Source organism: Urocitellus parryii, chromosome 6 (genome assembly GCF_045843805.1).
Source record: "Urocitellus parryii isolate mUroPar1 chromosome 6, mUroPar1.hap1, whole genome shotgun sequence".
Classification (NCBI taxonomy): Eukaryota; Metazoa; Chordata; class Mammalia; order Rodentia; family Sciuridae; genus Urocitellus; species Urocitellus parryii.
In genome coordinates, this window is record NC_135536.1 from 120285420 (window position 1) to 120307871 (window position 22452).

General features: G+C 33.7%; 1 protein-coding gene across 20 annotated transcripts in view; it reads left to right on the plus strand.

Annotated features, from left to right (window-relative positions):
- Nucleotides 1–22452, plus strand: part of Nrg4 (neuregulin 4) — a 165440-nt gene that overhangs the window by 63856 nt on the left and 79132 nt on the right. For all 20 annotated transcript variants that reach the window (XR_013343770.1, XR_013343781.1, XR_013343771.1 and 17 more), the window contains 2 exons: nucleotides 5431–5496; nucleotides 7636–7729. Coding sequence is in view for 2 of the 20 variants with exons in the window: in XM_077800243.1 (XP_077656369.1) it covers nucleotides 5487–5496; nucleotides 7636–7729 (104 nt within the window). In the remaining 18 variants the exon portion in view is untranslated. The remainder of the gene's footprint in view (nucleotides 1–5430; nucleotides 5497–7635; nucleotides 7730–22452) is intronic.

A 22452-nucleotide genomic window follows, 5' to 3' on the forward strand; every position in this document is an offset into this window, starting at 1 on the left:
ACTGAAGGGAAATTTTTGGAAAGATAGTTGCATTCAGATACAGTTTTAGAGAATATTCAATTCAAATTTAAGCTTTGGAAGGGATGTTTCAGAAAACAAGAGGACTACATGAAATAAATAGCATGATTAAGAAACTAATATTTGTTATACTATGATAAAGCACATTATTCTTTAGCCTCCCCTTCAAAAAGAAAGACAATATAAGAAAAAGTTGTACAAGAAAAACATAGTACAAATATATGCGAATTAAAATGTGATATGATTTTAATCATCTTACCAAGTTTGAGAAAGGAGAATCTATTTTATTTTGCTGCTTGGAATATTATAAGTGGTATCATGATATGAAATAAAAGGATACATTATTCTTATGTACTTCTTGGATCTATCATGAATGATAATTATATAATAATAATAACTACTTCTATTGCTTTTCAACTTTTAGAGTAAATTTAGAGACAAGGTACGAAAGACTTTATTAGGGTTATGGACCAAAATGTAAATGTTAAATTTATATTTAATGTTAATATTCATGATATAAGAGTCAAGATGTAGCTAACTAAGAAGGGAGTGGGAGGAGAAAGATAGAAGGAAGGCTAATGGCACAATTGATTGTTTCACATGATAAAGAATCAGTCTGTGAACTGATCTGGCCTGTATTAAGACATGGTACATTGGTGGACTTAACCAACTGGGGACCTAAAATAGTTTAAAACATTGTTGCATCTATACTGAACCTGGACACGTCTTTTTCTTGTTATTGTTTCCTAAACAATGTAGTATTATAACTATTATATAGCATTTACATTGTATTAGGGAATGTCTACCACTAAGCCACATCTCTAGCCCTTTTATTTTTTATTTTGAGACAGGGTCTCACTAGGCTTCAAACTTGTGATCCTTCTGCTTTAGACTCCAGAGTTGCTGGATTACAGGTAGGCACCACTTTTCCCATATAGAAATGATTTAAAATATATCAAATATATGATTATTTGCATTTACTTTAAGTTTCCAGCCCAAGTCAACCATCAATCTACCCTCTAGCCATATAGATTTGATTTTCCTAGACATTTCATATAAATAGAAATGGCTTCTTTCACTTAGCTTTTTTTAATATTAATTCATGTTTTAACATGCACTAATACAAAATTCCTTATTACTGCTAAGTAGTATTCCATTGACTGGCCATGGAACATTTTAGTTATTCATTCATCAGTTACAGACATTTAGATGATTTCCAGTTTGGGACCTTTATGAATACAGCTGTTCTAAACATCTATATACAGGTCTTTGTGGGATATACATTTGCATTTCTCTTGGATGCATTTATATGATAAACTTGTTTAACTTTTTAAGGAATTCTCAAATTATTTTCCTAAATAGTAGTCCCACCAGCAATGTATGAGTGCACTAGTTCCTCCATGTCCTTGTCAGAACTTGTTATTGTCTATCATTTTTGATTAATCATTCTTGTGGGTATGAAATTGTATCTTATGGTTTTTAATATTAATTTTTCTAGGGGCTGGGGTTGTGGCTCAGCGGTAGAACGCTCACCTAGCACATGCGAGGCCCTGGGTTCGATCCTTAGCACCACATAAAAATAAATAAATAAAGATATTGTGTCCGACTAAAAAATAAATATTTTAAAAATTTTTTTCTAGTAGCTATTCCTTTACTTGTTTAATTTCAACAATACTTGAAAATAATCCTTGATTTTTTTTTATTTCTTACCATACTCATCTATTTTGTGGTTGTACACCTTAGTATTTTTTAAATTACCCTTCTCCATTATCTTAATTCCTATTGCTTTGTTTGTTCACAATTCTTGATGATTAAAATAGCTTCTAAACTGCTTTCTCTGATACCATTTCTTCTGCAGGTTCCAATCTATTTTCCATACTTCCATCAAAATGAATTTCATAAAATGTAGATACAACCATGTCACTCCTTTGCTAAGAACCTTTCAAAGGCTTCTCAATGCCTGCAGATATGGACTCTGTTTGCCTCATACATACTACCTATTCTTGACACTTTTATCCCACTTTCTTATAAACCTGTATACTCTCCATATACACATACCTTATACATATCTTGGCCCATGATCTATCTATAATTATCTGACTACCTTGGAACTTTTTTCTTCTTTTATCTAACTACCTTGGAACTGTTTCCTCTATCTGGAATGCTTATCCATCTCTGTTTACAAACTCTCACTCATTTTTTTAAGGTTAAACACAAATAATTGTACATCTTGGAATCTTTTCCTGATTTTCCTTAACAGTTAAACTGTGTGTGTGTGTGTGTGTGTGTGTGTGTGTGTGTGTATGTGTTAATGTCGTGGTAAACATATGTTTGTGATAAGATTACATTGAATCATATAAAATTTTCCTTATTCTAAGTAAAAATAAGGTATATATGAATATATATATTTAGCTTTCTGTCTTGGTGAAAAATACCTGAGAAAATCAAATTAAAAGAGGAAAGGCTTATTGTGGCTCATGGTTTCAGTCCATGGTTGGTGGCTGCATTGCTTTTGGGCCTGTGGAAAGGCAGAACATAATGGCAGGGAGCACATAGTGGAGCAAAGCTGCCATTTCGTGGTAGCTGGAGAGCAAAGAGAAAGAGAATGGGATGGAGTCCCACATCCCCTTTAAAGGCATTCCTCCATGACCTAACTTTCTTCAATAGGCCCTACATCGCAAAGGTTCCACTACCTCTCAATGGCACCATCAGCTGTAGACCATGCCTTGGGCAAACAGTTAAGATCCAAACCTTAACAAGGAGTCAGCCTAAAACATTTTTGCAGTTACTTGTTTTTGTATCTGTTATTCTCCAATCTAGCAAGAGACTGTCATTTGTTTAAGGGCAATGGGCCACCTAGTGCAGTTTGTTGACAGGTTAACAGAGAAATTATTCTTAAATACCAAGGCTTGCATTTAGAGTGAAATGTTGCTCTTTAAAGTCATTATATTTTCTACTTTGGAGTCACTTGGCTCCAAAGGCTGTTTATATGCATTGTGTCAAAAATAACTCACTATAAAACTGTCATGCTATATCTCTTAATAAGTACATCTTCAAATGTCATGGATAAAGTCACAGATTCACAGATTATTTCTCATGTGCAATTTAGTAGTCATTTCTGTGTTAGTAGACAACATAATAGTTTCATGGTTCAAGTAAAATAACAAAGGATACTGATTTTTCATAAACAAAACAAAACAGCATTTTGCTGGACATGGTGGTGTATGCCTGTAATCCCTGTGACTTGGAAGTCTAAGGCAGGAAGATGGCAAGTTCAAGGCCAGCCTGAGCAACTAAGCAAGGCCCTGAGCAACTTAGTGAGACCCTGTCTAAAAAAAAAAAAAAAAAAAAATAGGGCTGGGGATGTGCCTCAGTAATTAGACCCCTGAGTTCAATCTAATATCAGAAAAAAACAAAGCAAAATAAAAATATCATTTTGGAATTCTCACACCATAAGCTAAAATGACTTAAGTATGTGTGTATATATACATACATAATGATTATAGCTATATAAAATTTGCCATTGAATGTGGGAGATAATATATGGTAATGAAAAGAAATGTTTTCAGAGTATGTAATTATGAGTTTATTTTGATACTTTTTAAAAGAACAAATATATTAGTTTTTGTGTTTTACATCAGTCAAGTAGTGATATTGTCTGAATTGTGGCTTTAGAAAAGATAACCATCTAAATATTTGACATAATTTAGATAGCTATATCTAAGAACCCTGTACTTCATTTAAACAAAATTATAGTTTTAGTCAATATTTTAAAATATTTTTAAAATTTAACTTTCCTTAAGGGATATATAATAGCTTTGCTATAGTTTTAAAGTCATTATATTGTTATCAGTAGTAGGTAAGTTCAATAATTATATTTTAAATCAGACATGGGGTTATAAGTTCTATTAGAGCTATTATCATCTTTCAGTTCTATAAATTCTTCAAGTCATCATAAATAAATTTTATGTGGTATATAAGGAAACTATTTAAAAAAAAAAGCCTTGTGGAACAATTGTCCATCAGCTCCACATAAAAATTCCTTTTCTTCACAAACTTAGATAGTACTCTTGAATTATCCAGACATGCAAAGGTAAGTAAGGAGTCTAAATAATGTGATTTAATTCATAACTTTAAAACAGGAACAGTGATTTGGAAGTACAGCTTAGTACAACTCCTTTTCTAAGTAAAATTCTGCCCCATTTGTGACTCTGAGCATGTAGACTGAAGGGTAGCTTTCTTAGTGGTGCCTTACCTCTGGGTACACCTTGGTCTATCTGCCTCTCTCTGGTTCACACTGCAGCCATATAAATCAATTTTTTGACATGTTATAAAATGTAAGTCACAGCTGCTATAGTCTACAGTATTCAAAAACTTTTGCAAAACTGCATGTCTAAATTTATTTTTTTAATGAATATAAGTTTTTATTGAGGTAAGCCATTTGTTTGGAAAAAAGAAACTCCAAATGAGAATTTCAAATTAAATAGTTTTAATGTGTATATACACTCTTTCTCTCTCCCTCTTTCTACTCCCTACCCCCTCTCTTTCTCTCTGCTTGTGTAAAAAAGAAAGAAAGGGAGTGATTGGGTTTGGGAGAAGACCTTGGAGTTACACCTGTATAAAAGGAAGTTGTAGATTAAGATTTCTGTTACAAAATCTTTATGCTTAAGTCAGAAGTAAATAGATTTTATAAAAAAGAATTAAGAAATTGTAATCATTATGTAAGTATAAATGCTTCATCTCTTCAAATTTATCTTAATTCCTTGTTTCTGTTATAGCAGAAAACTTCAAACATAAGCATGCCTCTTTAGCTACTTGGCTTTACCAGATGCCCAACATTTTTTAAAGAAAGGCATGTGTAGATTGATAGATGTAATGTGCAAGGTATGGTAAACTCAAAAGTGCTTTTAATGGTTCTAAAGAAATTTTAAAATTTTTAATGCTGTTGGAGATTTTTATATTCCATGTTTGACCATTTTCAATAAATTGAAAAATTGGAAGCTACTGATTCTACTTAAAAGTTAGATTATTAATAAATAGACTTTATGAAAAAGCAAAAAGTTCAGGTCATTCAGTTTCATTACTACCATATATGTTTCATATTCTCATATAGTACATTACTACATTAAAATGTTTATTAAAAACCAGCAATAGAACAAAAAGTTTTAAGATTATATTATTTTAGGAAATGATTTGTATTTAGTGCACTTATACTTTATAATGTTGATTCTTTGGTTTTATCTGCACAGATTTTTTAATTGATATATTCAAAACATAGATATCTAACTAATTTTGTCACTCACAAATAAATGACTTACTTTCAATACTTAAAGACTATCACTATTAGAATATTTGATGTAACTCCCTCAAAAGAATATTTTTTCTTAAATTATTAATTTTAAACTATTTTAGGTGCTGTTTTTCAACCCTAATCTTCTGACCAAGGATGAAACTATTTAAAAATTAAGATGCCAACAGGTAATTTCTTCTGTTTATACTTTTGTCAATGTGTGTTATTTTGAAATAGAACAACAGATTACATTAACACAAGATTATATTGTTCCTTATCTAAAATCTTCCCCAAAATATGAAATATTTTAGTTTTGAAATACTTTCCTATATAACATAAAACTTTTATTTTGGGTTTATGTGTTTTATTGTTCTTTACAAACTGACCAATTCTAGCTTACTCTATATCTAATATCAACTTCCCAAATAATAAGTAAATTTGAAACCAGAGCAAAGAATGAAAATAGATTCAGAGATAGTGATTCAGGTTAGATGAGTTTTTTTATTGATATAATATGTGATATTATTTCAGTAAATATATGTCTGGATATAATTAGTTAAAAAGGACATTACTTTCAGCTATGATAAATAGAAAATCATATGGGATGATTTCCATGATTCTGATGTAATGTAGTTTTAACTGGGATTTTGTCAACCAAATTATTCCTGAAAAATTGTATAGATTATTAAAAGTTGTTTAATTTTAAAGAAGCATGCATTGTGTAAAAAAGAAAAAACCTTAAAGTATTAGTTTTAGCTGGTTTACTTTCTTTTTCTTCAGTTCTTTGTAGTTCTATTTCTGTCTTTACATTTTTGTACTTTTATGGTTATAATATGCTGAAATAGGTTTTTCTCAATTCTGAAGTAAAAGGAAAGTTTCAAACTTTCAAATTCTGATTGTGAAGACATCTGGATCATAGTAGTTATCATTCATATGTGTGTGTGTGTGTGTGTGTGTGTGTGTGTGTGTGTATATATATATATATATATATATATATATATATGGTGTAGATGGACACAATACCTTTATTTTATTTATTTATCTTTATGAGGTGCTGAGGATTGAACTCAGTGCCTCATACATGCTAGATAGGTGCCCTATCACTGAGCTACAGTCCCAGCCCCAACAATTATATCTTAACAGGTATCAATATCTTAGTGGCAACCATATTAGAGAAAGTTTTTTTTAACTAGTAAACTATCTTTAAATGCCAAACTCAGTGCTAAATGAGAGAATTGTCATTGTCTGCTTCACATTAGATGATTCTAAGTAATTTTTAGACAATCAGGAACTACCAAGGTAAAATTTTAAAAGCAGTATCATTCTCCTTTTAAAACCAAAAGATAAAGTTTTCAGCAATTTCCTAATCACAAATAGTAGTATAATGACCCAATAAATTTGACAATGGTTACTTCTGATTTTTTCTATACTGGTGTGGTTAAAAAAGAAACTTTTTGTAAAGAGATGGTGGGGGTGGGGTGGGGTATGAGGCTGAGTCTAGAAGGAAAGAGAAATACCAATGAGAGAGGGAAGGCAGAGAGAGGAAGAAAGATAAAGGAAAGATCAAAGATAAAGAGTGAGGAAAAGAAAGAGGAAAGAAAGAAGGAAGTGACATGGAGAAAGAGAAGGGAGAGAAAGGAAGCAAGAGGAGTGGAGGGTTATTTTCTTATTATTCTGAAAGTTTTGGCTATATGTTAAGCACAAACTTAGATTTTTAGTTTTACTTTAGGATTTTAGTCTTGTCAGTTATTAGCTTTTACCTAAAGTTCCCTTGCAAATAAAAATCTTATGAGATTATATTTTATTTTTCATGTTTGACTTTGGTTGTCATAGAAGAGGAATATTTTAAGATAAATTTGGAAGCAAAATTTATTTCAATTATCTAAATTTTTTTCCTATCACAATTTCAGATTTTAAATATTTGAAACATCAAAAGAAAAAGAAGAATTTAAATGCAACCTTAGGACAGGAAATCTCTAAGTAATACTGTAAAATCTTGGTGCTAAATGAGAAGGACCTATTTATTCTATGATCCTAATCGCTGCCTTTTAATCTAACTAATGCAGAGATTTCTTATTTCTGTTATGTGGCTTCTAAATCCATTATAATTAACAACCATATCTGTAAGATGGATTCATTTTTCTCTCAAAGTGATAGATTTTTCTTTCAAAGTGACTATGAAATAAGATTCTTTAATTTTGAGGAAAGATTCCTCATTCTAATTTTTAGTATTGCTGCTTCATTCTAAGACTGGTTATTCCTGTTTCTGATTGCATCAGAAGTATTTTAATATGCTTTTCTCTGTTCCATATGCATGTGTGTTTTAGATCACGAGGAGCCCTGTGGTCCCAGTTACAGGTCATTTTGCCTGAATGGGGGGATTTGTTATGTGATACCTACTATTCCCAGCCCATTTTGTAGGTGAGTGAAATGGACTGGGGGAGAGGGTAATTTTATTTCCTACAAACTTATTTGAGAAGTGAGAAAAAGTAAACAAAAAGTGTAAGAAATATATATATATATATATATATACATACACACATTTACATATATATATATATGTAAATATAAGAAAATATGAGAAATATTCTTCGTGTTTTTATTATTTTTAAAATAGGCATTGGTAGTTTCTAGCCATATAGAGTATTGAAAATAATCCATTTTAATGAACTCTGAGTTTTAGCAATTTAGGGAAGGCAGTTTATATTTAATATTAATAACAAAACAACGAGAGAATTCATTAATTAAAATACCCAATATAAGACACATTGTTTTGAATTTAGACTGACTGAGTTGGCACTAAAACTTATACTTGGTATATTAAAAAGAAAGTGAAAAGTTAAGTTTTTCTAATGTTGGTACCAAATCTTAACCACTATTGTTTTAAAATAACATATTATTTTGGGAGTACAGACAGCAGAAAATCAGTAAAATGATTCAAAATAGAATTTGTATAGTACTTCCTGTGAGTTTAATTGACTAGTATTTTTTTTGAGAGAGAGAGAGAAGAGAGAGAGAATTTTTTAATATTTATTTTTCAGTTTTTCAGTGGACACAACATCTTTATTTTATTTTTATGTGGTGCTGAGGATCGAATCCAGCGCCCCGTGCATGCCAGGCGAGTGCGTTACTGCTTGAGCCACATCCCCAGCCCCTTAATTGACTAGTATTTAAGGGTATTAAAAAAAAAAAACAAAAAGAAAAACCTTTTTTAGTGCATGAGCTAGGAACAAAGAACTATCACTGAGGCCCATAGATTTTGTGGAGTAACTCCCTACAACCTCAAGATATTTTATAACCTGTGTGAATTACTTGTTTGCTCTTTAACTGAAATGAGAAGTATAGAATATAAATTTAAGATTTAAGTTCTTATTGAATATAAGGATAGAAAAGTCAAATTTATGGGAAAAGTTAAAGATATTGGGATCTGGTTTAGAGGAGAGGAGAGAGGTAAGTAACGTCATTCTTATCTGGAAGTTTTTAGTGAACTCTGACTTTTAGCAATTTAGGGAAGGCAATTTATGTTTAATATTAATAACAAAACAAAAAGTTCTTAGGGGTTTTTCATATTGGGAACAGTATTCATATTGGGAATAATGCCTAGAGTTTTTTTTCCTCAAATGACCATATAAAGGGAATGGGGAGGAGGAACAGACCAACAATTACTCAACATCCACCATGTGCCCCAACAGTATGTTTTTTAAAAATCTATCTTACCAAGATATAATGTATGTATGATAAACTACACTTGTTTAAACCACACATTGAATTTTAGCAAATGTCAAACCCATGAAACTGCCACAACCTCCATGTCAAGATATAGAACATCTCCAATGCCCCCCCACCCAAAATTTTTTTGTTGACCCTGTTCTTTATTTATATTTTAACACTTTATTCTCAGCAACCTTAGAGGAAGGAGGCAGGGGAAACTTAAGAAGTAGAAAAGTATGTAGAAAATGAGAATTTAAGTGAATTGTTAAAGGTCATACTTTTTTTGACCCCAAAGGCTGAATCCTTTTTCCTTCTCAGAATGGTGGAACCAATAATAAGACCAGGCACCAATTGAGTAGCAAAGAAGACTTTTATTCTTGACCAAAAATATGAGAAGTGCAAGATACACTTGCAAATCAACTTTTCTCAGGGGTCAGAAGGTTGTAGATACAGGGCACAAGAAATGAGGGAGAAGGGTAAGGTAATGCTGGGGAGGAATGTTCAGGTATTCTATTATAATGAAGTTCCAAACTACTTTATCTAGCCCAGCAGAGGAGGAACTTCTAGTCTTCGGGTGTCTTGTCATCAAAGATGTTTAGGAAGGATAAAAACTAGGCCACCTAGGCAGTCATCACCAGAGCAGGGAAGTAATACAGCTAGGAAGAAGAAAGGAATGACCTTTAGATTCAACTTTCAAGGTGTGTTTAATCTTTTAATACATTTATGCTGCATCCTTTCTAAGGGGACATGGCACATGGCATTTATACAATGAAATTATAATGCTTATCAGAAGATATATATTTAATAATTAAAATATACTATAGTTTTTTTTTGTCTTGACCTTGGTGGCGACAACATGGGTGAAAAGACTGTTCTTCCTTATTGAATTGCCTTTGTACCTTTGTCAAAACTCAATTAACCAAATATGTGTGGGTCTATTTATGGATTATTCTGTTCTGTTGATTTTTTTCTGTCTTTTCACCAACACCAAATAGTTTTGATAATTATAACTTTATGATGAGTGAATTGTGTTCTGTGATTCTAAACCCTATTTTGGGGGTTAGGGAAAGGGATGTTCATTGGTCTTTGGCCTTCTTTTCTAATAGATTGTGTGTTTTTGCTTAAAAAAATTCAAAATAGTTTAGTGTCATCTTTAAAGAGACTATAGTTGTTGAGTTTTAAGTTTAAAAATTTTGTTCTGTTATGATTTTTTTTATTAGCCAATGGGTTTTTTTTTTAAGTTTATTTAGCTCACAGTTTTTGAGGTTGAAAGTCCAGGATCCTGTGGCCCCGTTGGTTTGGCCTCTGGGTTCCTTCATTTACATCACAACATGGTGGAGGAGCAGAAAGGGAACCCAGAACATGCAGAAGGGGACCAAGCATGTGGCCTGACTTTATAACAACCCACTGTCATGAGAACTCACTCTGTGAGGCTAGCCTTAATCCCCTCAGAGGGTTTGCTCCCATGATGTGATCACCTTCCGTGAGGTCCTATGGGGGATTCTAATTATCCTTTATAGTTATATCTAATTTAATTGCATTGTGATCAGAGTACTTGATACATCAAGCTGTCTGCACTGAATAAATTGAAAGAATTAGGAGCACTGGGATTTGGAAATTCATTAAATTGGGAAGTTTGTCACCCTGCCTTTGTACCTTGAATAGATGCATTCCTAGTGTACTTTTAAAAAGATCTATGAAAGACAATGGGCAACTTGACTGGTAACCCACACCAAATTTAAAAGTCTAATTCTTTCCTAATTTTGTATTTTAAGCGGAGTAATTAGGGAGTGGTTGAAAGCATGCCCATAGGTTTTGATGGATAGAGACTGAAGCCAGGTTTCCATGTGGCACAGCCTCAGGAGGTGAGTGAATTGGCATCCTCTGTGTGATCATTAGTGCATCCAAAGAACTGCGTGGCACCCTGGGAGGAAGTGAGGGGCTGGGATTGGGGAACATGAGGAGGACAAAAAGAACACTGAGAGAAGGAAGGAATTCAGTGGTTGAGGGTTCAGGAAAGTTGAATGGCAGGTTTATTTTAAGTCACATTTTATAAAATGTAATTGCTGCCAGGTGCGGCAGCGCACACCTGTAATCTCAGCTGCCCAGAATTACAAATTTGAGGCCAGCCTCAGCAATTTAGTGAGAAGAGTTTCCCTGCAAAAAGAAAAGTAATTGCTTTCCAGTGATCTTAGAACCATATTTTTAATATAGCTGTATAGACTGTTATAATAATATCTAAGAGTAATAAACTCATTTTCAATGCCAACTCATACATTCATGCACAGGGGTGTTTCTATCAGTGACATCCCAGCCATCTTGTCACTGAGAAATGCAGATTCACCTTTGACTGTATTATTGGCTCTTCATCTGGTTGTCAAATTATAGTTTTTTGTCTTTGATCTCTCCAGTCCATTCTGTTCTGATTATCATTATACTAACTCAAACCTTCTTAACACCTTGCTGTTGTCCATGTAAATAGTCCCCAGATGAGTTTCTCTTGAGCCTAATTCTCATCACTACTCCCACTAAAAAAAAACAGTAAAACTTCAGTGACAGTGTTCACACCTACGCATCTACCACCTATGAAATAATATCTCACCTTTTAGTTTAGCTTTTAGAGCCTTTAACAGTTGGGCTCCAAACTGCCTTTTGGCCTTCTCGTCTTTGGTCTGTGTTCTATTCAAAATCATTTACCATTTTTGTTAGATATGTTTTACATTATGTTGCTTGCCTTGAATTTGTTCTCCTGCCCTTTCTCTATAACTATGCATTTTCAAATCCTTCTTATTTTTCAAGCCACCCTCCTCCCTAATTCATTACCCTATCATAATTCAGAATTAATCTGTCCCTCCTCTGAACTGCCACAGAAATATGAGAAATTTATTAACTTTTATTTTGTATCATTTATATACATGGACAAGTCATTCTTATTAGAATATTAACTTTCCTCACTGCATCCCACCACCTAGAATAGTGCCTTTCCCACAGTCAACAACCATATAAGTACTGTTGACTGAATAGATAGTGAATTTTTAGAAATAATTTCTTTTTTTCTTTTTTTGGTACCAGGAATTGAACTCAGGAGCACTTGAACTCAGGAGCACTCGACCTCTGAGTCACATCCCCAGCCCTATTTTGTATTTTATTTAGAGACAGAGTCTCACTGAGTTGGTTAGGGCCTTGCTTTTGCTGAGGCTGGTTTTGAACTTGCAATCCACCTGCCTCAGCCTTCCAAGCTGCTGGGATAACAGGCATGTGCCACCATACGTAGCTAGAAATAATTTCATCTCTGAGTCAGTGGTTAGTGTATTTTCTTGAGTGAAATGGGTAAGTAAATTTATAAAATTAGAAATGCTAAAATGGAAATGTACAAGTATGCTTTACAAATTTGATTAATCTCAACATATATAGAAAGTAATCTTTCCTCTTCATTTTTTATTTATTGTACTTTCTTTGAACATATTCTGGTTTTCTTATCTAATTTCATTTATTTTATTAATTAATTTTAAGGTAATATTTTAAAATTACTTGATATTAATTCTTTAGTGTCTGTTGAGATTTGTTTTGAAGACTGGTTATTGACAGTGTTTTAAATGGTCTATGTGTACTAGAGAAGAATCTAGATTCTTTAGTGATAAGTCCAAAGTTGTATATTTGTGTATTAGGTCAAGCTTGTTATAATGTGCTATTTGAATCTTTTATATCCTTACTGTTTATTTATCTGTTAGGTTTGTCAGTTACTAAAGAGGTATGTCGAAGTTTCTTGCTGTGACTTTGCATTCTCAACACAATTTCTGTTAATTTTTGCTTAACATGTTTTGAAGCAGTGTTATTAAGCCCAGGTAAATTTAAATGGTTGTATCTTCTGATAAAAATTTCCTTTATATTTTATTTTCTGGCAAAATTTCCTGCTATATAATGACCTTTTTTTTTTCCTAATAGTGCTTTTTTATTAATTATTTTTATTAGGTATATATGACAGCAGAATGCATTTTGATTCTTTGTACACAATTGCAGTACAACTTTTCATTTCTCTGGTCGAACCCGAAGTAGTGTCACACCATATGTGCAGTCAAACATGTACCTAGGGTAAAGATGTCTATCTTATTATACCATCTTTCCTGCCCCCATGCACCCTTCCTACCCCTAATACTGCGTTTTGTCTTCAAGTCTATTTTAGTGACATTAATGTAGCCAAACCACTTTTTTGTTGTTGCTACCAGGATTGAACCAAGAAGTGCTTAAGCACTGAGCCACATCCCTAGCCCTTTTATTTTTTATTTTGAGACAGGGTCTCACTAAGTTGCCTAAGGCCTTGCTAAGTTGCTGAGGCTGGTTTTGAACTTATGATCCTCCTGCCTCAGCCTTCTGAGCCACTGGGATTATAGGTGTGCATCACCACACCTGACCAAACAACTTTCATTTGTTTAATGTTTAACTAGTCTAGTTTTTTTTTCCCTTTCAACTTTTTATTGTGTCTACAGAGTGGATTTTCAAAAATTCAGTCTAAGATTTTTTCTTTTAATCAGAGTTAATTTATGTTTTTTGTAGTTATTACTGAATTTTAAAATCAAATTTTACCATCTTGTTTTATGATTTCTATTTATCATTCTTTTAAAATTTCCTTCCTTTTTGTCTTCTGTTCATTAATTTTTCTTTATTTTTCTATCCTACATTCCATTATTTTTATTTTTGTTTACATGTCTTGAAATCAATGGTATTTATTTTTTAATAAAAGAAAAATATTAAATAGTGCATAGTAAGTGTAAGTAAACGATAGGGAGGGGTCCAAACTGTTACAGTTTGAATCTGGAATATCCCTCCTCCTTGTATTGAAGGCTTGGTCCTTAGTGAAGCAATGTTCAGAGGTAGGGGAGTGCTTGAGCCATGAGGGCTCTAATCTCATCAGTAGAATAATCCACTGAGGGATTCATAACTGAAGGGACTATTGGGAGGTAGGGAAAACTGTAGGAGGTGGGACCTAGTTGAAGGGAGTGGGACCTTGGGGCGTACCCTTAGGAACTGTGACTTTTCCCCAGTCTCTTCTTCTCTCCCTGCTTCTTGGCTGCCATGAAGTGAGCTGTTCTTCTTCTCCATATTTCTCTACCAAGATGTTTCTGCCTCACAACAGGCCCAGAAACATTGGAGCTAGCCAACCACAGACTGAAACCTCTGAAACCATGAACCAAAATAAACCTTTCTTCCTTTAAGTTGTTATTCTCAGGTTTTTCTTACAGCTATAGAAAACTGACTAATACAGTCACATTTCATTATTCACTAAGTCTTGCCTAGATTATCTCTGGAATTCCTTCTTCTATTCTCTTTGACCCTTCCTTAGTGTCATTGCCCTGCTAAAGTAGTTTTAGTACCCTTCTTTCTTCTATCTTAATCTCATTTGCAACATTGCTTATAGTGATCTTCTAAAGTGTAGATCTGACTTCCTTCTGTATTTACAGACTCTTTCAAGGGGTTCCTATGTCCACAGTATAACTACAAATTTCTTAGCCTAGCACTCAAGGTTCTTCATCGTATCTGTGTATTCTATTTGGCATCATCTCCAGTAACTGCTTCATACATATCTTGAGTCCTAACATTATGAACTATGTGCAGTTTGGCACACATGTTAGCCTGACAGTAAGCTTTGTCTGATGCTAGTCCCCTGCCTGAAATGCCTGTCGTCTTTTGTCCATGAAGTAAGGTAACTAATCCCATTTTTTGTGAAGCCTGATTTGTCCTAACTAAGCAAATTTAGGAATTCATTCCTTTGTGCTCCTTTCAAAGGAATGTGATATTGGCGTAGGGGGCTGACATAGGCTGGTTGTATACAAAAAGTATTAATTTTTATAAAATTCAGTTTGTCTGTTTTTTCTTCTTTGTCATATCTTTAAGAAATCATTGCCAAATCCAATGTCATAAAGCTTTTCTGTTGTGTTTTCTTCTCTAAGTTTTATTTCTTATATTTAGGTTTTTACTCTATTTTGATTTTTTTTCTTTTGTGATATAAGGTTTTTTTGAATGTGACTTTCCAATTTTCCCAGTACCATTTATTGAAAAACTGTCCTTTCCTTATTGAATGGTCTTGGCCACTTGACCATAAATGTGAGGGTGTGTTTCTAGACTGAATTCTACTCCACTATTCTACATGTTTGTCCTTATGACAGTATCACAGTGTTTTAATACTGTATCTTTATAATTTATGAATGCAAGACAAGTAAGTCCTCCAATTTTCATTTTTAAGAATGTTTTAGCTATTTGGCATACCTTGAAATTCAGTATGAATTTTAGAATGGGTGCAACTGAATATAAAGAAATGCAACTAATTTTTTTCTTTGTTGACTTTATTTCCTACTACTTTGCTAAATTCATTTATTAGCTCTAACAATCTTTTTATGGAATATTTAGGGTTTTCTACATATAAGATCATATAATCCATAAACAAAGACAGTTTTACTTCTTTCTCTCCAAGTTGGATGCCTTTTATGTTTATTACCTAATTGCTCAGGACACAATAAAGGAATTTAAATATTTAGCTATAAAAAATAGACCTTCTACTACTATGTTGAGTTCTATTTCTTATTGAATTACTACTTCTACTAGTAAAAGTGAGCACACTTGTCCTGTTTCTGATCATGAAGGAAAGTTTTTCATCTTTCACCATTGTGTATGATATTCACCGTGGAGTTGTATGTATGGTTTTTATTATGTTACAGTAGTGTCTTTCTAGTTGAGAGTCCCTCATTTTCTGCACTTGTGACATCTTTTGCATTTTTTAGCTAAATATTTAAATTCCTTTATTGTGTCCTGTTGTATGTGTTCTGTAGTTTTTTTTTTTTTTGTGTGTGTGTGTGTGTGGTTACCATGAGGATTACAGTTAGCTTCTTAAAGTTATAACACTCTTATGACAACTTCAATTGAATTTATTCCAGCATAATTTCAATATCACACAATAACTCTGCTCCTTTATAACTCCATCCCCACTCCTTTCAGTTACTGATGTCACAAAATGTTTTTATATATTGTGTACCCCTAAACATAAACTAATAATTCTTCTAAATACATTAGTATCTTAAATTATATAGAAAACAATGTAGAACTATAAACCATTGTTATAATCATATTAGGTTTTTGTTTTGTACTACTGGGGATTAAAACCAGGGGCCCTAGACTACTGACAACATCTTCAGCCCCCTTTCATTTTTTATTTGATACTGATCTTATTAAGTTGCCCAGTCTCCTCAAACTTGTGATCCTCTTACCTCAGCCTCCTGAGTAGCTGGAATTATAGGCATGTGCCATTATACCTAGTCACACTAGCTTTTTAAATTACCTGTGTATTTACCTTTATGGAGGTATTTGTTTCTTCATGTGGATTTTAATTACTGTCTAGTATCCTTTTATTTCATCCTGCAGGACCGTAGGACTTCCTTGAATATTTCTTGAAGGATGGGTCTAATGGTCATGTACTCCTTCAGCTTTTATTTATCTAAAATTGCCTTAATTTCTGTAAAAAGTGTGTGGGGGGTTGCTGGGCGATCAAACCCAGGGCTTTACACATGTTAGGAAATCACTGTAAGCACTGAGCTACAATCTCAGCCTCCTAAATTTTCTGTTTTGAAGGGTAGTTTGTTAAATACAGGATTCTTGGTTTGCAGCTTTTTTCCTTGAGCCCTTTGTGTATATTGGCCTTTTGATCACCATGTTTTTTTAATGAGAAATCTGCTGGTGAACTCTTTTTAGAGTTCCCTCTTGGAAGGAGTCACTTCTCTCCTGCTGCTTTCAGAATTTTCTTTTTGTCTTCTGAGAGTTTGATTATAATGTGTGATTGTCTTTGAGTTCATATTACTTGGAGTTCATTGAGCTGTTTCTTGGATGTTAAGAGATGATGGGATCTTTAAGAGGTGGGGCTCATTGTTAGTTTTTATAGGTCACTGTGGTGTTTCCTCAGAAAGGATTCAAGTAGTTCTTCTCAGACCACAGTGTGTTCGACTTCCTATTTCACTAGGTAAATGCTCACCCCTACACGTTTCTTGTTATTATAAAGTAGGATAGAAGAGGCTGAACACCTGAGGAATTTTCAGGAAGCAGATTTATTGACTGCAGGGTTCAGAGGTGGCTCTTGCTTAAGAATTCTTCCTTGGAACAAATATTCTGGAAATTTTTTAAACTTTATTTCTAGTTGTGGGGGTTGGCCTGGAGGTTTATATGACAAGTGTTCTGTTTTATCCCCTAGACCAGACATAGGTTTTATAAGTTTTTGTTTTGTTTTGTTTTACCAAGAAAATATATAATATCCCTTTGTACAACAAACTTGTAGACTATCTCTGTCACACCTTTTGTGTGCAAACCTAGCATTTACAAGGAAAAGGAAGCCACTAACTAGGCATCCTACTGATCTGACAGGAGGAGAAGCTTAATTATGGCCAGAGTCTTTTGGCTGGGGGAGCTGATCTGCTTAATTTATGCCATTTATTATAATATGGTGTACTCAGGGAGGCCCTCACAAGAGTCAGTGCCATATGTTTGGACATTCAGCTTCCAAAACAATGAGCTAAACAAACCTCTTTTCTTTATAAAGTACCCTAACTCAAAGATTTCACTATAATAATAGGAAATATATTAATGTCATAACTCAGACTCAGTGATTTCCATTTCTTTAAGTTGACTGATTCTTCTACATGCTCAATTTCTTTGAATTCTTTTAGGCAATTTTTCATTCAGTTATTATAGTGTAGAGCTCCAAAATTTCTTTTTGTTTTCTTTTCAAGTTTTCTGTCTTTATTAATACTTATTTCCATTTTGTTCATTTTTTCCTTGACTTTTTCCACATCTTCCTTTATTCTTTTTTAAGATATTTATTTTTTAGTTGTACATAATATTTTTATTTTGTTTGTTTATTTTTGTGTGGTACTGAGGATCGAACCCAGAGCCTCACACGTGCTAGGCGAGCACTCTACTGCTGAGCCACAGCCCCAGCCCTTCCTTTATTCTTGAGCACATTTAGGACAGCTGTTTTGAAATTTTTGTCTAGCACATCTTCCAATGGGTCTTTTTCAGGGATACTTCTGTTGACTTCTTCTGTATGTCATACCCTCTCCTTTCTTTATATGCCTTGTGATTCTGTGTGTGTGTGTGTGTGTAAGAAAACTGGGCATTTAAGTCTGATAATATGGTAACTCTTAAAATAAGATTCTCTTCCTTCTCAAGGGTTTACTGGTTTTTGTTATTGTTTGTATATTATTGTTTGTATTTCTTTTTAATATCATAGGCTCTCTTTGTAATGAGGATCAGCCCAAAATGTAATCTTAAGGTCTTCACAGGTCTTTTCTGATCTTCTTAATAAATATACACAGGGGCTGGGGATGTGGCTCAAGCAGTAGCGCGCTTGCCTGGCATGCGTGCGGCCCGGGTTCGATCCTCAGCACCACATACAAACAAAGATGTTGTGTCCAACGAAAAACTAAATAATAAATATTATAAATAAATAAATAAATAAATAAATAAATAAATATACACAGTCACACTCTAATTTTCCCCATGTGTGCAAATTTTAAAAAATGTTTTGGTTTTTAATAACTGGCTCCTAGGAGAGGGAAAAAAGAAAAATGAAAAGGGTCTAATGGTCATGTACTGGCTCTTTCATTTCCCTGAACATCACATCAGCCTGAGGGGAAAGTACCTGCAACTGTGAAGGAAGTGGTACTTCTGTCTGTCCGTCCTTTTATGACCTGAAGCAGCACCTAGTGACCAGGATACACATGCCTGATATTTGGTGGGCAAGGTCCTTTTTGTCTATCCAGACTCCTGCAAACTGTGTGTGAGCTGCTCCAAAAATATGACAACTAAAAAAAATATTTAAAAAAAATATGTGCATAGCCATTTGCCATAGGGATCAGGGTGAGGGTAAATAGCTGTTACTATGCTCAGAACTGAAATTGACCAAAATTAGCCAGGATTTACCGTCTGTGGCTTTTCCTTGAAATTGTAAGCCTCCTGTAGACTCGCAGAGTTCCAATAGCATTACATCAGGCAGATTCTGCTAGTACATTTTCCTAGGTGAGATTTCTGGGGCTGCTTATTCTATCATGTTCCTAGAATTCTCATAATCAACTTTTTATGTGGAATATAAGGTGTGGTCAACTTTTTTTGTTTAGCATTACCTCATAGGTGCTTTTTTACATTATATCATATTCTTCACACTTCTAATTTTAATTCCTGCAGTTATATCTTATAGGTTGCTTAACTGTATTTCCTGGCACATAATGAGCAATGACCAGATATTTGTAGAATAAGTAAACTTCTCTATACATATGGAGTTCAGTATATTTGTTTTTATGGCAGAGTAATATTCCATCATGTATATTTACCACATTTTCTTTATCCATTCATCTGTTTAAGGTCATCTAGGTTGGTTCCATAGCTTTGCTATTGTGAATTGTGTTGCTGTAAACATTGATGTGGCTGTGTCACTGCAGTATACTGATTTTAACTCCTTTGAATATATGCAAGGAGTGGTATAACCAGGTCAAATGATAGTTCCATTCCTAGTTTTTTGAGGAATCTCCATACTGCTTTCCAGAGTGATTGCACTAATTTGCAGTCCCACCAACAATAGATGAGTACTTTCTTCCCCACATCCTCACCAACATTATTGTTACTTGTATTTTTGATAGTTGCCATTCTGACTAGAGTGAGATGAAATCTCAGTGTAGTTTAAATTTCCATTTCTCTAATCATTAGAGATGTTGAACATTTTTTCATATATTTGTTGACCATTTATATTTCTTCTGTGAAGTGCTTGTTCAGTTCCATTTCCCATTTATTGATGGGTTATTTGAGGTTTTTTGGTGTTAAGTTGTTTTAGTTCTTTATATACCTCTTGGTATAGCCTATAAGCCTTCTTTTGACTGGTATTTTACATGGCTTATCTCTTCCTATCCTCTTTCAACCCATCTATATCTTTATATTTGAAGTATAGCATCTCCTGTAAACAAAATATAGATAGGTGTTTTTAATTAAACCTGATAGTCTGTGTTTCAATTGGAGAATTCAGTCTATCTGCCTTTAATACAGTTACTAACACAGCTAAGTCTGAACCTACCATATTGCTGTTGTTTTCTCATTGTCCAATCTGTTTTTTTCCCTAGCATTTCTTTTTTCCTTTTCTTTTATTGGTTAATCAAGTATTTTTTATTTCATTTCATTTTGTTAGCTTTTTAGTTATATCTTTCTATGTTTTTCTTTGATCATCCTAGATATTGCAGTATACACCTTAATTTGATACAGTTTACAGTCAATTAGTATATTTATTCTTTCTGAACAAGGCTAGGCTCTTATAACAGTTTGAATTCATGTAACATTTTCCCCCTTTGTACTATTATTGTGCTGTCAATTATATTTGTATTTGTATTTCATGCAGTTTTTGAAATAGCTGGGTTAACATTACCCTTTTCCTGTTTTCTGTTTGTCCTGTGTGTTCTTTATTCTTGTTTTTCTTTGGGAGATTTCACTTAGCCTTTTTGGATTGACCCAATTTTTGGTTGTGTGGCTTTCTAGTCTGTGTACTCTAAAAGTTAGTCCCTTTAGAGTTTTGAATTTAACTTTGTAGCTCTTTTTTTATTTTGGGGGTACTGGAGATTGAACCCAGGGGTGCTTAAGCACTAAGCCACATCCACAGCCCTTTTTATATTTAAAGACAGGGTCTCATTAAGTTGCTTTGGGCCTTGCTAAGTTGCTGAGGCTGGCTTTGAAGTGGTCCTCCTGCCTCAGCCCCATGAGCTTCTGGGATTACAAGCATGCACACTTTATAGCTTCTTGTTTCATACAAGTGCTAGATATGGCTGCAGTGTAGCTGGGAAAAGGAAACCTGTCATGTGTTTTTTGTAGCCCCCTCCCTCTAGCATAAGATTGTCTCCTAAATGTCATGAGACAAAAAGAAATAGATTCTTCCTTTATGGGTTGATCCCTGTCCTCCTGTGCCACTCCACAATTCTATATGTTTCAGAGGGAGAGTTGACTGTGTGTTTGGGAATTTTATAAGCCCACTTGGCAGTCTGTCATCAAGAATTCTGCTGGCCCCTCTTTCACCTACTAAAGTCCCCTTGCCAGTGGCAAACCAAGTCCTCAACCTATGCTTAGACTCTGTAAATGCTCACAGGGGAGAAAATGGTGATCAATCTGAATTCACCAATGAAAAACATTTTTCTGTCTGGGATTTTAGTTCATCTAGTCTTCTTTGTTTCTACATACTTCTGATATTTTTTAAAATACGAATTTTCTGATTTATTTTTTATTGTGTAGTTATTGTAGTGGAAGTAATGGCTTATTGTAATCTATCTTGCCTTGTCCTTAAAAAAAAAAGAAAGAAAATTGAATTAAAGTTTAAAATAGGTAATATGTTCACATCTTCCAAAGATCCAAAGTGAAATCAAAAAGTATATTGAGACATATTTTCACTTCTCTCTTTATTGATGTTTTTCCTCCCTGTGTGCTATGAAAGCAATAAGCTTTTACCTAGGCTTCTAGGTAACTTACTATCCTATCAGCCTTAATTAGGCCCTCTCAAACTATTTCTTAAAAACTAAAACTCCTTATTTCTTCTATTTCCATTCTTTGTTCCTCCAAATTTCTCCCCATCTACTAACATACTACAAAATCTATAATAAATAAATAAAAATCTACTTATTTATTTATTGTTTCTAAAGTAGAATATGAACTATGGGTAAAGATATTTTTGTCTTTTTTGTTCTTTGATGTTTTTACATGCATCTAGACAGGTGTAGAATAGGCATAAAATGATTATCTGTTTAATCAATGAATACCCCCACTACTTTGAATTCTTTTATTGTTTGAAAAATATTGTTTGAAATAATATTGTTAATTATCTTGGGTTTCTTGTCATGTAGAGTGGAAACTGGTAAAGTACAGTGCTCTGAAACTCAACCAAAGCTTTCTATTCTCTATGAAGCTTTTCAAAGTAGAATTAACCATTCTCCATTTTATGCCCTGTGGCAGAGACTTCTAGTGTCATATAAACCCCTGTGGTCCTCTTCACTTCCCAGACTCACTTATAGTTAGATGGGCCCATTTGATGGAGTTCTGGACAATGGGATATCAGCATAAGGTGTGCAAGCCACCTTCAAGTCTGGTCCTGATAAAGCATCTCCTGAAAAATTCTAGCCCATGTGTTTTCCTGCCCAGGTGACCTTTAGGCCATGTTTTCCTGGAAGCAGAGCTAAGAGGTGGAGAAGGCTATCTTTGGGCATTGAACTGTACGGTGAGCAGGAAATAAATTTATTGTATTAATCCACCAGTATATGAGACTTTTCCTTTAGTGGCAGGTAGCATTAATTTTGTTGATTATTATATGCCCAAGTTGTAACCAGACATATTTCTATCTTTCATGTCTTTACTGCACTAGTGACTTATAGGCT